Source organism: Macaca fascicularis, chromosome 10, assembly GCF_037993035.2.
Source record: "Macaca fascicularis isolate 582-1 chromosome 10, T2T-MFA8v1.1".
Lineage (NCBI taxonomy): Eukaryota > Metazoa > Chordata > Mammalia > Primates > Cercopithecidae > Macaca > Macaca fascicularis.
Window position 1 is genome coordinate 91,451,079 of NC_088384.1, and position 14,706 is coordinate 91,465,784.

At 42.6% G+C, this 14,706-nt stretch overlaps 1 protein-coding gene across 9 annotated transcripts in view; it reads right to left on the reverse strand.

Moving 5' to 3' along the window:
* UQCC1 (ubiquinol-cytochrome c reductase complex assembly factor 1) overlaps positions 1 to 13,695 on the reverse strand; it is a 110,176-nt gene extending 96,481 nt beyond the window's left edge. For all 9 annotated transcript variants that reach the window (XR_012419304.1, XR_012419303.1, XM_074005161.1 and 6 more), the window contains exon 1: positions 13,648 to 13,695. Coding sequence is in view for 4 of the 9 variants with exons in the window: in XM_045362822.2 (XP_045218757.1) it covers positions 13,648 to 13,671 (24 nt within the window). In the remaining 5 variants the exon portion in view is untranslated. The remainder of the gene's footprint in view (positions 1 to 13,647) is intronic.
* Between the last annotated feature and the right edge of the window lie 1,011 nt (positions 13,696 to 14,706).

The following is a 14,706-nucleotide window of genomic DNA, read 5'->3' on the forward strand; positions in this document are numbered from 1 at the left end:
TTCTGACCTTAAGTGATCTACCTACCTCGGCCTCCCAAAGTGCTGGGATTACAGATGTGAGCCACTGTGCCTGGCCTCTTTTTTTTTTTTTTTTTTTTTTTAAGAGACAGAGTCTCACTACATTGCCCAGGCTGGAGTCCAGTGCCTAGTCATGGTGCTAACATTGCACACTACAGCCTCAAATGCCTGATTCCTGGGCTCAAGTGATCCTCCCACTTCAGCTTCCCAAGTAGCTGGGACTAAAGGCTTGCATAACCTGTGCCTGGCTTACAGTATGTTTTCATAAACACTGACTCCCTTACCTGATCTTCATAGAATCCCTTTATAGTAAGCAATGCTGAGATCATCATCATCCCCAAAAGGAGGAGGAAACTAGGGTAGAAGTTTTACAGTGGGAAAACACACACGGGCAACTTGATTTCCAAGACAAGAGAGATCACATGGCTGTTCAAGTAGAAACTGAGATTCACAATTTCCCTCTAACATGAAGCTCACTTCAGAAAGGTCTCTTGGCCAAAGGGAGAGGCTAGGCTGGAGAAAGGGAGAGTTCTGTCTTGTTAAATGAGAAGTCTGCTTTATTTTAAGAAGCTGAAATACATTCTACCATATAAATGACAGCCATGTACATAGCACTGAAAATCTTAATTTTAGGAACCAACTCTAGGGATCTGAGGGTTTTCTTCACTTGACCTGTAGACCTTATAGGGCCATAATGAGGACCACACACATAAATTGCTTGAAAATCCTTTGCAAGGCATGATGTACAACACAGTCAGCCCTCCACAGCCATGGGTTCTGCATCCATGGATTCAGCCATCCACAGATTAAAATATTCAGGAAAAAAAAATGCCAGGCATGGTGGCGTGTACCTGTAGTCCCAGCTACTCTGGAGGCTGAAGCATAAGAATCACTTGAATCCAGGAGGCAAAGGTTGCAAGTGAGCAGAGATTGTGCCACTGCACTCCAGCCTGGGCAACAGAGAGGGAGACTCTGTCTCAAAAAACAACAAAAAAAAATCAGGCCAGGCGCGGTAGCTCCTGTAATCCCAGCACTTTGGGAGGCCGAGGCAGGTGGATCACGAGGTCAGGAGATCGAGACCATCCTGGCTAACACGGTGAAACCCCGTCTCTACAAAAAATACAAAAAAATTAGCCAGGTGTGGTGGCGGGCGCATGTAGTCCCAGTTACTCAGGAGGCTGAGGCAGGAGAATGGCATGAACCCGGGAGGCGGAGCTTGCAGTGAGCTGAGATCACGCCACCGCACTCCAGCCTGGGCGACAGTACAAGACTCCATCTCAAAAAAAAAAATCAGGAAAAAAAAGATGCCATACTAAACATTTACACTTTTTTTTCTCGTCATTACTCCCTAAATAATACAGTATAACAACTATTTACATAGCACCTATATTGTATTAAATGTAAGTAATCTAGAGATTATTTAAAGTACATAGGGGGATATACATAGGTTATATGCAAACACTATGCCACTTCGTATCAAGGACTTGAGCATCCATGGATTTTGGTATCCGAGGGAGGTCCTGGAACCAAAGGACCAGGAATACTCAGGGACAACTGTACTAGCAGTCAAAGATTCTAGTTTAAATTCAGCTACTCTAATATTATCTTTACAAGTAATTTAATCTCTGTGACATTCAGTTTCCTCACAGCAATTATCAGGAATACTTAATGAGCATTTGATGGCAGGCACTTTTTTGATACTTTACATATATGAACTCATTTAAACTTCACAATCACCACTCATGTAGGTATACCATTATCCCATTTATATAAAAAAGGAAACTGAGGCATGGAGAGGATAAACAACCTCCCAATATCACACAGTTCTAACAGCAGGATTAAGATATGAACCCAGGGATGAAAGGGTAGAGTATCTGCCAGGTACCTTCTAGCTGTAACATTGTATGACCTAGTCTGGAACCAATTAAAACAGCATATTGTGGAAAGTGCCACATAACTAAAGGCAGAAAGTACTGTTCAGAAGCTACATATCAGATAATCACCTCTGTGAGCCTTGGTTGTCTCTTTTTATCAAAAATAAGACAAAATCCCTACTTCTTGGGATTTTCTTTAAAATTAACAAATGTACCTTGCAGTATGTTCAGCACAATATTAAGTTGAATCTGAATCTCCATTTCCTCAAGTAGACAGTAACAGGTTGAGGTGGGGGGAGAAAGGCATTAAATTTTTAAACCTACAGATGTTTTCTAAAGTGTCTCACAGTTCTAAAATTGTATAATTGCCACTTACAGCACCTTATATTTCAAATGAAAAGTGGAGCTAAAAATATTTTATTTGAGCTGCGGTTTGATCGGTTGAAGTGGTTTTCCAAATGAGAGACAGTTACTGGTGTTTTGTTTTACAAACACTGACAGATTTACTAGAATCATTCAATGTCAGATGTTCCTGTCCTAAAAATGTTAAGTATGGGATAAGAGGAAACTGCTTCAGATTCAGGGCCAAGAGTGGGGGGGCAGGGGGAGCAAGAGGAAATTACAAGTTGAAACAATGCAAACGTTTGGAAGATTTTCTGAAGAATTTCATCATGTAATTTCCAATGTCAACAAAATTTTTCTCTGTAATTTTGGCTCCGGTTGGTCTTAGGCCATTACTTTTAAATCAGCTCTTATTAGAAGAAAGGAACAATCAGCTGTTCTTTCCTTCTCCAATTCTACAATTCTTGTCCAAATCCTTAATTGAAACCACTGAAGTGTAGCAGAAAAGGTAATCCCAAGTCAGCCATCAAATAGCTGTGAACTGGTTACTCAACAATCTGGGCCTCCATTTTCCCTTATGAAAAATGGGAATAATAAAAGCTATCTCATAGAAGTGTTCCCAGGAACATTTCTAAAAGCACTTTGGTAACAGAAAAACACAACCAATGGCATCACTGTTATGAACAACGGTTATTGAATTATGCAAGCCCTGCTTTCCCCAGCAAACTGACAGAGAAGCAAAAACCGTTTCCTTAAAATACTGTTTGGAATCTGGCATTCATTCCCTTTCTCAAAAGAGGTTTCCAAGGACCTCTTTATTGTAACTTAAATACCTGATCCTTACTGGTCTTTACCAATTGGATCCCTCTAAACTCATAATACTTACTGTGATTTCCACTCAACAGTTTCAAAACCTGACTCAGATTCTCTGGTTTGGGAATCACTGCTCCACTCCACACATGTTAATTCCCTTGTAGTAATTTCTTCTGGGACTCTCCTCTTCACTCCAACCCAAACTATAAGCTCAATTGCTTCAAGAAATCTCTCTAGGCCCGGCGCGGTGGCTCACATCTGTAATCCCAGCACTTTGGGAGACCGAGGCAGGCAGATCACCTGAGGTCAGGAGTTCTAGACAAGCCTGGCCAACATGGAGAAACCCCATCTCTACTAAAAATACAAAAATTAGCCAGGCGTGGTGGCAGGTGCCTGTAATCCCAGCTACTCGGGAGGCTGAGGCAGTGAAAATTGCTTGAACTCAGGAGACAGAGGTTACAGTGAGCCAAGATCATGCCATTGCACTCCAGCCTGCGCGACAGAGCAAGACTCCACTCAAAAAAAAAAAAAAAAAAAAAAAAGAAATCTATCTAGATGTCAGCTTCTGGTTCTACTGGCTCTACTCAGTCCTTTTTTTTTTTTTTTTTTTTTTGAGATGGAGTCTTACTCTGTCACCCAGGCTGGAGTGCAGTGGCACCATCTCAGCTCACCACAACCTTCGCCTCCTGGATTCTAGCAATTCTCCTGCCTCAGCCTCCCAAGTAGCTGGGACTACAGGGGCACGCTACCATGCCCGGCTAATTTTTGTATTTTCAGTAGAGGCAGGGTTTCACCATGTTGGCCAGGCTGGTCTCGAACTCGTGATCTCAGGTGATCCACCCCTCTCGGACTCCCAAAGTGCTGGGATTACAGGCATGAGCCACCGTGTCAGCCTCTACTTGTCCTTTTTCCTTTCCACCTCTTCCAACACTTCATCTATAAATATATCTCTGTGGAAGTACTTATCTCTCTCTTAAGGTACTAAAATATTAGGCCTATAACAATTAGCACATCTCAACTTCTCCCAAGTTCAAAAAACATCTATAGCCATTCCCAATGGCAAAAAGTTATTCCTTTAACTTAAGATAAATGCACTGTTACTAAGTGGGAACTAGTTTTATTGTCATTTTGCCTTTCCAACACTTCAAAACCAAAATTTTTAAGATAGGCTTCATGTTTTTGTTTCCCGTGCACATTGCTAATTGCAGTGATTTTTACATCAGTATTTCAAAACATTCTGACATACCACCTCTTGTACTGACTACCCTTTAATCAGTCCACTGACAGGCCTGTAATTGTGCATGTGGTTTTTTTAAGATACACAGTATTTTCCTTGGCTCATTCATGAGCTAGAAAACGATTCACAGGTGTAGCGGATTCTAGTTATTCACCATAAAATCACCACAAACACTGAGTGAGCAAATACTGAACAATTGCTTCTAGAGGAAATGCCAGACTTAGGTTCCTGCAAGCCTCTGGTCACAACATTCATCAACCAATCAATACATAGCCTTGCTTTATGGGTTTCTGTTGAAAAACACCCTACTTAATATACATTGTTGATTCATTAACACTGAACTCACAGCCAACAGCACTATAACTCACTTAGCAAAATTTACCTAATAAACATATTTTCCCATAAGGCACATTGTGGCCTTCTTGCACTCAGCAATGCTAGATAGCATTTCCATACTACACTTGGGGGACATTTTAAAGATGGGATTCACCAACAAAAGCACAAATATATGAAAAATATGGCACTAAACAGGCCATGAAAAGAATACTTGTTACAGTATGAAAACTGAAACAAGAAGGCGGAATGTTGACCCACCTCAGCTAGAAACACGCACATTGGCAGCTCAAATTCCTTACCCTCTGCAAATGTCCACAAATGACTACAAAAGTGCCGCAAGTATTGATTTTGGGGTTTCAAATAAATTTTAGCAACTAGGTGAGTTCACAAATATAGAATCTGTGAATAATGAAAATCAATTATAAACATGAAATCCACTTTTTTTTTTTTTTGAGACGGAGTTTCGCTCTTGTTGCCCAGACTGCAGTGCAATGGTGCAATCTCAGCTCACCACAACCTCTGCCTCCTGGGTTCAAGCGATTCTCCTGCCTCAGCCTCCCAAGTAGCTGGGATTACAGGCATGCACCACCACGCCCAGCTAATTTTGTATTTTTAGTAGAGACGGGGTTTCTCCACGTTGATCAGGCTGGTCTTGAACTCCCGACCTCAGGTGATCCCCTGGCCTCAGCCTCCCAAAGTGCTGGGATTACAGGCATGAGCCACCACGCCCAGTCGAAATCCACTTTATAAGTCACCGCTGGTGCCTATATTCCAAATGCCATGGATATTAATTCAATTCCGGAGTCCAAAGAACAGATACTACGGTAACAAACTTTCCTTTCAGTTACAATATGGCATGCTATAATACAAAAGGATATTTCCACAGAGGGAAGAAGAGAATGTTTAACCATTCCTTCAAAAATTACTGAATACAGGCCGGGCATAGTGGCTCATGCCTGTATTCCCAGCACTTTGTGAGGCCGAGGTGGATCACTTGAGGTCAGGAGTTCAAGACCAGACTGGCCAACATAGTGAAACCAGTCTGTACTAAAAATTATATAATATATATAAATAAGCCGGGTGTGGTGGCGCGCACCTGTAATCCCAGCTACTCGGGAAGCTGAGGCACAAGGATTGCTTGAACCCAGGAGGAGGAGGTTGCAGTAAGCAGAGATCATGCTGTTGCACTCCAGCCTGGGTGACAGAGTGAGACTCCATCTCAAACAACAACAAAAAATTACTGCAGCACTTTGGGAGGCCAAGGTGGGCAGACTGCCTGAACTCAGGAGTTTGCAACCAGCCTGGGCAACACAGTGAAACCGTCTCTACTAAAATACAAGAAAATTAGCCAGGCATGGGGGCGTGCACCTGCAGTCCCAGCTACTTGGGAGGCTGAGGCAGAAGAATTGCTTGAACCCGGGAGGCGGAGGTTGCAGTGAGCCAAGATCGCGCCATAGAACTCCAGCCTGGGGGACAAGAGCAAGACTTCGTCTCAAAAACAAAAAAAAATTACTGAATACACTGCCTCCTCCCACTTTGTTGGGAGTTTTCAATCTGAGCTTTCAAAAGATTGATTACACACAGGAAAGATTTGAGTAAATCAATAAATACATTAAGGGTGAAGGGTCAGGTTTCTATCAGAGAAAGGAGTTAACAAATATGGCAAGGCAAAAGAGTAGAACAAACCCTGTGGTATTAAAATGGATTTAGAATAACTGGTGTGGGCTTTTAATATATAAAGAAAAAGATGTATGCATGTTTATGTGTATATATAGACATATATATATTTCCCACCCACATCTTCATAGGGCCTGCAGACAATGACACTCCAGTAGCAATGAGCACATGTAGCATCCAGATTTGGTTTCTAAATAGCAACAACCACTAAACGAACTAGTCTCCTCAAGAGAAAAGTTGACTCCAGAATGGGGATGATGTTCATCAAAGCCTTACAAAGAATTGGCATTATTCAATCTGTCTGATAGTTCCTTAGAAGGCCCTATTTCAAGACTGTCTTAGAACTCACCCAGTGTGATAAAAACCTTTTCCCCAGGAGCACTGGTTGAAAACAAATAGAGGTAACTGTTTGACTTCATGGCTTCCTGAGGCAGTGAACAACAGGTGGAGAAAACAATAGACTAACCAAAAAGGTTTAAAGGAAAAGCTGGTGAATGAGACATCCACAGGGGCTTAGAAAAGTCCCAACATATTCACGGCATCTAGGAAGCCATGAACATACCCAGGTCTGTGCACATACCCAAAGTTGTGCACATGCTCAGGAAAGATCTAAGAACATCTCTTACTTGTGGTTGACCTTGAGGTTCTGCACAGCAGGAAGTGAAAGTTAAGGCGTAGTTATCGAATGTCTGGCAGAGAGTTATAGGTACATCCCAACATGCACACAGAGCCCCACAGGAAAAACTGGGATACTCACTGCTTCCAGGCAGTGATAACAGAATTTTAAGAAATTTAACAGAAATTTAAAGAAATTTGCTTAATCATTACCTGACCACTAAACTAAGCAGAGACTTCAGTGGCCACAAATGACAAAGAATACAGACTACAGAATCAATTCAGAAAAGTCACTAAACAAAAATGCAACAACAAATCTTGGGAAGGGATACAATCTGATTTCCAGAGTGGCCACATTATTTAAAATGTCCAGTTTTCAACCAAAAAAAGTTATAAAACATGCAAAGAAACAATAAAGTATGGCCCACACACAGGGGGAAAAATGCAATCAATAGAAACTGTCTCTAAGAAAATCCAGATAGCAGACAAAGAGATTTTTAACTATTTCAAATATGTTCAAAGATCTAAATGAAAACATGTCTAAAAAACTATTGGAAAGTGGCCGAGCACAGTGGCTCACACCTGTAATCCCAGCACTCTGGAAGGCCAAGGCAGGTGGATCACCTGAGGTCAGGAGTTTGAGACCATCCTGGCCAACATGATGAAACCCCACCTCTACTAAAAATACAAAAATTAGCCAGGTGTGGTGGCAGGCACCAGTAATCCCAGCTACTCAGAAGGCTGAGGCAGGAGAATTGCTTGAACCCAAGAGGTGGAGGTTGCAGTGAGCTGAGATGGTGCCACTGCACTCCAGCCTGGCAACAGAGCCAGACTCCGTCTCAAAAAAAAAAAAAAAATACATAAACAAACAAACTATAGGAAAGTATGAGAATGACGTCTCACTAAAGAGAATATCAACAGAATGAGAAGTTATTTTTCTAAAGACAAAATAAATTCTGGAATTGAAAAGTCCAACAACTAAAATGAAAAACTCATTAGAGGGGCTCAACAGCAGATTTCAACAGTCAGAAGAAAAGAATCAGTGGTCTTGAAGATAGGTCCATTTAGATTATCCAGTCCAAGGAACAGAAAGGAAAAGCAATAAAGACAAATTAATAGCTTCAAAATGAAAAGCAAAAAAGAAAAAAAGAAGAACAAATTTAACAGCCTCAGACTGTGGAACACCATCAAACACACCAATATATGTATAATTAGTCTCAGAAGAAAAGAAAATAAAAGGACAGAAAAATATTTGAAGGAATAATGGCAGAAAACATCCTAAACATAATGGAAAATGGTAATTTAGGAATCCAAGAAGCTCTACTAACTCCAAATAGCATAAACACAAAGAGAGTCGCAGACACATCATATGCAAGCTGCCAAGAGACAAAGATTCTTTAAATGAGCAAGAGAAGAAACTCATCATATACAAAGCATCCTCAAGAACATTAACAGTTGATTTCTTCTCAGAAACTGTAGCAGCCAGAAGACAGTGGGATAAAATAGTCAAAACACAGAAAGACAAAGATTTTCAAACAAAAATTCTATATCCGGCAAAACTATTATTCGAAAGCGAAGGAAAAATGAAGATTTCCCAGATAAGCAAAATGGAAAGAATTTGTCAGTAGTAGACTTGCCCTGCAAGAATAAGGGAGACCTTCAGGTTGAAATGAAAGGAAACTACAGAATAACTCAAATCTACATGAAGAAATAAAGTAGACTAGTAAAAGTAACTGTTTACGTAAATAAAAAATATGGTATAAATGGATTTTCTGTTTGTAATTTTTTTATTTTTCTTTTTAATTTAAAAGACAACTACAAGAAGAAATAATTATAAATATACATTGGTAGACATATAATGGATAAAATGTAATTTAGATGCCAATAACACAACCTGGGGGAAGGAACAGAGCTACATAGAAAGAAAGTCTTTACATATTACTAAAATCAAGTTGGTATTAATCCAAACAAGACTGTTATGAATTAAGATGTTCATTGTAATCCCAGGGCAGGTCACTGAGAAAACAGCTCATAAAATATAGTAAAAGCTTGTAACATGTACACAAATTAGCTCAAAATGGATAAAAGACCAAAATGTAGGACCTAAAACAATAAAACTTTTAAAAGAAAACTTACGGGAATGGCTTCATGACATTGGATTTTGCAATGATTTCTTGGATACGATATCAAAAAAGTAGGCAATATTAGGGCCAGGCATGGTGGCTCATGCCTGTAATCCCAGCACTCTGGGAGGTTGAGGTGGGCAGATCACTTGAGGCCAGGAGTTCGAGACCAGCCTGGCCAACATGGGAAAAACCCCTCTCTATTAAAAACATAAAAATTAACCAGCTGTGCTGGTGCATGCCTGTAATCCCAGCTACTCAGGAGGCTGAGGCGGGAGAACTGCTTGAACCTGGGAGGCAGGGGCTGCAGTGAGTCTAGATTATGCCACTGCAGTCTAGCCTAGGTGACAGGGCAAGACCCTGTTAAAAAAAAAAAAAAAAAAAAAAGAGTAGGCAATAAAAGAAAAAAGAAAAAAAAAAGTTGGACTTCATGAAAATTAAAAACTTTTGTGTATCAAATAACAGTATCAACAGACTGAAACAGCAACCCATAGGATAGGAAAAATACATGCAAATCATATATCTGATAAGGGACTGATACTCAAAATACATAAAAAACTTGCCAGATGCGGTGGGTCATGCCTGACCAACATGGCAAAACCCCATCTCTACTAAAAATACAAAATTTAAGGCTGGGCACGGTGGCTCACACTTCTAATCCTAGCACTTTGGGAGGCCGAGACAGGCAGATCACCTGAGGTCGGGAGTTTGAGACCATCTTGACCAACATGGGGAAACCCCGTCTTTACTAAAAATACAAAATTAGCTGGGCGTGGTGGTGTGGGCCTGTAATCCCAGCTACTCGGGAGGCTTAGGCAGGAGAATCATGTGAACTCCAGAGGCGGAGGTTGCAGTGAGCCGAGATCACGCCATTGCACTCCAGCCTGGGCAACAAGAGCGAAACTCCATCTCAAAAAGAAAAAAAACCTGAAGAGGTGCCCAATATCATTAGCCACCAGAGAAATGTAAATCAATACTACAATGAGACACCACTTCATAATTAGAATGGCTATTGTCAAAAAAAAAAAAAACAGAAAATAAGGCCACGTGTGGTGGCTCACACCTGTAATCCTAACACTTTGAGAGGTAGAGGCAGGAGCATCACTTGAGCTCAGGAATTTGAGACCAGCCTGGGCAACACGGCAAAACCTCCTGTCTACTAAAAATGTAAAAATTAGCTGGGCTTGGTGGCACACACCTGTAGTCCCAGCTACTCGGGAGGCTAAGATGAGAGGATCACTTAAGCCCAGAAGTCGAGGCTGCAGTAAGCTGTCACTGGACCACTGCACTCTAGCCTGCGTGACAGATCAAGACCCTGTCTCAAAAACAAACAAAAACCAGAAAATACTAAGTGTTGGCAAGGATGTGGTGCAACTGAAACCCTTGTGCACTGCTGGTGAGAATGTAAAACAGTGTATCTGCTGTGGAAAACAGTAGAACAATTCCTCAACAAATTAAACAGGCTGGACATAGTGGCTCACGCCTGTAATCCCAGCACTTTGGGAGGCCGAGGCAACAGAATTGCTTGAGCCCAGGAGTTCAAGACCAGCCCAGGCAACATAAGGAGACCCCATCTACAAAAAAGAAAAAAAAAATTAGCCAGGCACACACCTGTGGTCCCAGCTATTCAGGAGGTGAGGTGGGAGGATCACTTGAACCCAGGAGGTCAAGGCTGCAGTGAGCTATGACTGAGCCACTACACTTCAGCATGCATGATAGAGCGAGACCCTATCTCCAAAAAAAAAAGATAGAAAATTCTGACACATGCTACAACATGGATGAACCTTGAGGGCATTACGCTAAATTAAATAAGCCAGTCACAAAAGGTCAAATACTGTATGATTCCACTTATATGAGGTACACAGAGTAGTTAAACTCACAGAGACAGAAAGTAGAACGGTGGCTGCCAGGGGCTGGGGAGAAAAGACTATAGAGAACTATTAATAGGTTCAGAGTTTCAGTTTTACAAAATGAAAAGAATTCTGTGGATAAGGGTGGTAAAGATGGCACAATAGTGTAAATGCACTCAATACCACAGAAATGTATACTTAAAAAGTGCGGGCCTATAATCCCAGCTACTCGGGAGGCTGAGGCAGGAGAATCACTTGAACCCAGAAGGCAGAGGTTGCAGTGAGCCTAGATCACGCCATTGCACTCCAGCTTGGACAACAAGAGCAAAACTCCATCTCAGAAAAAAAAAAAAGTTTAAACAGTAAATTTTGTTATATGTATTTTACCACAATTTTTAAAAATTTTCTAAAGTACAGGGTGGCTTTCTGTAATTTTTACGATTTCCAAAGAAAAGCAAAAACGATCACCAATGCCCAGGACAACCCATAAAAACCATAAGTATGTCCAGTTCTACTGATCAAATGCCCAGGCTCTCTGCTGTAGTCACTCAACAATAGCAGTGTTTGTTTCCTCCTCCTTCCCAAACCCATCACTGGAGAAGGGAAAATATTGGCTGACAAGACAAAAAGAGGAAAAAATAAGACAAGACTAACAAGAATGTTTCAGGAATACTTTTTTTTTTTGAGACAGAGTTTCACTCTTTCACCCAGGCTGGAGTGCACTGGCGCAATCTCAGCTCACTGCAACCTCTGCCTCCTGGGTTGAAGCAATTCTCGTGCCTCAGCCTCCCAAGTAGCTGGGATTACAGGCACCCACCACCAGGCCTGGCTAATTTTTGTATTTTTAGTAGAGACAGGGTTTCACCACGTTGGCCAGGCTGGTCTTGAACTCCTGGCCTCAAGTGATCCACCTGCCTCAGCCTCCCAATGTGCTGGGATTACAGGTGTGAGCCACCGAGCCTGGCCAGGAATACTTCTCTGTGGTTCAATTTTCTTATCTGTAAAATAGAGGAAATAACATGCCCTCCTTTCCAAAGGGATGTTATAAGGATTAGGGAAGTATTTTAAAGTGCTTAGCACATAGTAAGTGCCCTATAAAATGTTAGTTATCAGGCCAGGCTCAGTGGCTCATGCCTGTAATCCCAGCACTTTGAGGCCAAAGGAGGCGGATCATGAGGTCAGGTGTTTGAGACCAGTCTGGCCAACATGGTGAAACCCCGTCTCTACTAAAAATACAAAAATTAGCCTGGCCTGGTGGCACACGCCTGTAATCCCAGCTACTCAGGAGGCTGAGGCAGGAGAATCGCTTGAACCTGTGAGGCAGAGGTCGCAGTGAGCTGAGATCACACCACTGAACTCCACCCTGGGTGACAGAGCAAGACTCTGTCCCAAAAAAAAAAAAAAAAATTAGCTGGGTGTGGTGGTGCATGCCTGTCATCCCAGCTACTCGGGAGGCTAGCACAGGAGAATCGCTTGAACCTGGGAGTGGAAGTTGCAGTGAGCCGAGATCGCACCGCTGCACTCCAGCTTTGGCGACAGAGCAAGACTCTGTCTCAAAAAAAAACAACTAAAGGGTGGGAGGGGAAGAAAAAAAAAAAACACTAAATTCAGATCATACTAATTGCCATTTCCCCAGCAGTCCTCATTTCTGAATCAATTTCTGGCCTGAAATCAAACAATCACTTCACCAGGTGAATCTTTCTGGCAGTTACGGGGGGATTCTACAATTAAAAATTTACTGAACAGCAATTCAGGGTACCTCACTCTGCTAGGCTGGCAAGGAACACAAGAAGTAAAACTGCCGTCCTTGTAAGCCATATATAAAAAGATCAAAAACACAAATGTAAAATAACAATTCAAAAGATATCCAGAGGCAGGAATAGACCATGTCTACTATGAAAATCTATGTCTTTGACCCAATATTTGAAGACTCGCTAAAATTATAAACCCTCCCATCCCTCCATGATTAAAAACTAAGCTCTGTATCCTAACGTTTTTTCTGCTGCCACTTTCTTTTCTCTTTTAATTCCTAGAGGAAAGAGTATGCTAGAAGGATCAGGACTAAATCTCAAGAGGTGCAGTAGTTTCATACACGGGTGCTAAAGAGTCTAGTAGTCTTTCCTTACTTCATTCATTTATTCAACAAGTAATCATTTAGCACCTATGATGTGCCAGACATCATGCTAGGCAAAGTGAAAACGACCGAGACAGACATAGCTCCAATTCTCACGCAGCTTTCAATCTAATAATCTATATTCCACCTAACTGTACAGTTAAGAACTGACTTATGACCTATGAAAGAAACACTGAGAATCTCAGAATCTAAAGGGACTGCAGGAGATAAATATCCTCGTTTTTCACATAGGGACAATGAGGCCCAAAAGTGACGTGCTTAAAGTCACCCTATGCATCAGTGACAGTCAGGGACTAGAACCCAGGTCTCCTGAAACTCCAATCAGTGTCCTACATGCTCCTCTCCCTGAGGGGAAGCAGTTACATGGGGGACGGAAGGAAAAGCAAACCCCATCAAATAAAGGCCAGATGTCACTCTTCCCCTCCTCGAAAGATAGGGGAGCTAAGGTCAAAACGGGGGTAGGAAGAGGTAGGAAGCTGCCTCAGTTTCCCCACGGAAAAGCGGCCACGCAGCCTAGCTATAACACAGGCTCCCCTCCTGCAATTCCTTCCAATCCCTCACGCCCTGCCTTGTCGAACTCCAACCCGGGACCCAGAGGGCTACCGTAGAAAATTACTCCTTCACTCACAAGGACTCGCACCAGCAACGCCATGTTCTTCAATAACCATTTCCGGGTGAAGAGTGAGCTTCCGGTGTCACCTTTTCTACGTCCTCCTTTTGCCTGCGAAAGACTGGCACGGAAGACGCAGGCGCAGAGAGGCCGCTAAGCGCACGCGCGCTTGCTTTCTCGGCTGTGCATGAGGCTGTCATTCCCGGGCACGCGCCTCCCTGCTGTCTTCCTCGCTACACGTCAGAGTAGCTCAAATCCTTCTCCCATACCCGTCTTCTTGACCCAGACCTCGGGCTTTTCATACCCCTCTCTTTATTCCCCACCTAACCCAGCCCCACTCCTCAGCTCTTCCTTCCCAGACTCCATCCCAACACTTTTCAATGGGGGTTTAAAAGAACAGGACCTTGGGAAATCTCAGTCTTTAGAAAGAGCCAGAGGGTCGGTCGCGGTGGCTCACGCCTGTAATCCCACCACTTTGGGAGGCCGAGGCGGACGGATCACCTGAGGTCAGGAGTTCGAGACCAGCCTGGCCAACATGGCAAAACCCCGTCTCTACTAAAAATACAAAGAAAGTAGCAAGGCATGGTGGTGTGTGCCTGTAATCCCAGGCGGAGTTTGCAGTGAGCCCAGATCGCGCCACTGCACTCCAGCCTGGGCGACAGAACAGGACTGTGTCTCAAAAAAAAAAAAAAAAAGAGAAGGAGACTAAGATAAAAGGAATACGGGGGACAACTGAGCCCTGAAAGTCAAGGCAAGAGGGCGGTCATGTGCCTGGTAGAGGAAGAAATTTTTGGGATTTGTGGTTGGTTGGTTGTTTAAGGAGAACCTATTTGAATATTGATAGGAAAGGATTAGTGAAGAGTATACAGGGCAGTGCCTGTGGCTCACGCCTGTAATTCCAACACTTTGGGAGGCCGAGGCAGGTAGATCACCTGAGGTCAGGAGTTCAAGACCAGCCTAACCAACATGGTGAAACACTGTCTCTACTAAAAATACAAAAAAAATTAGCCAGGCATGGTGCCCTGTGCTGTAATCCCAGCTACTTGGGAGGCTGAGGCAGGAGACTCGCTTGAACCT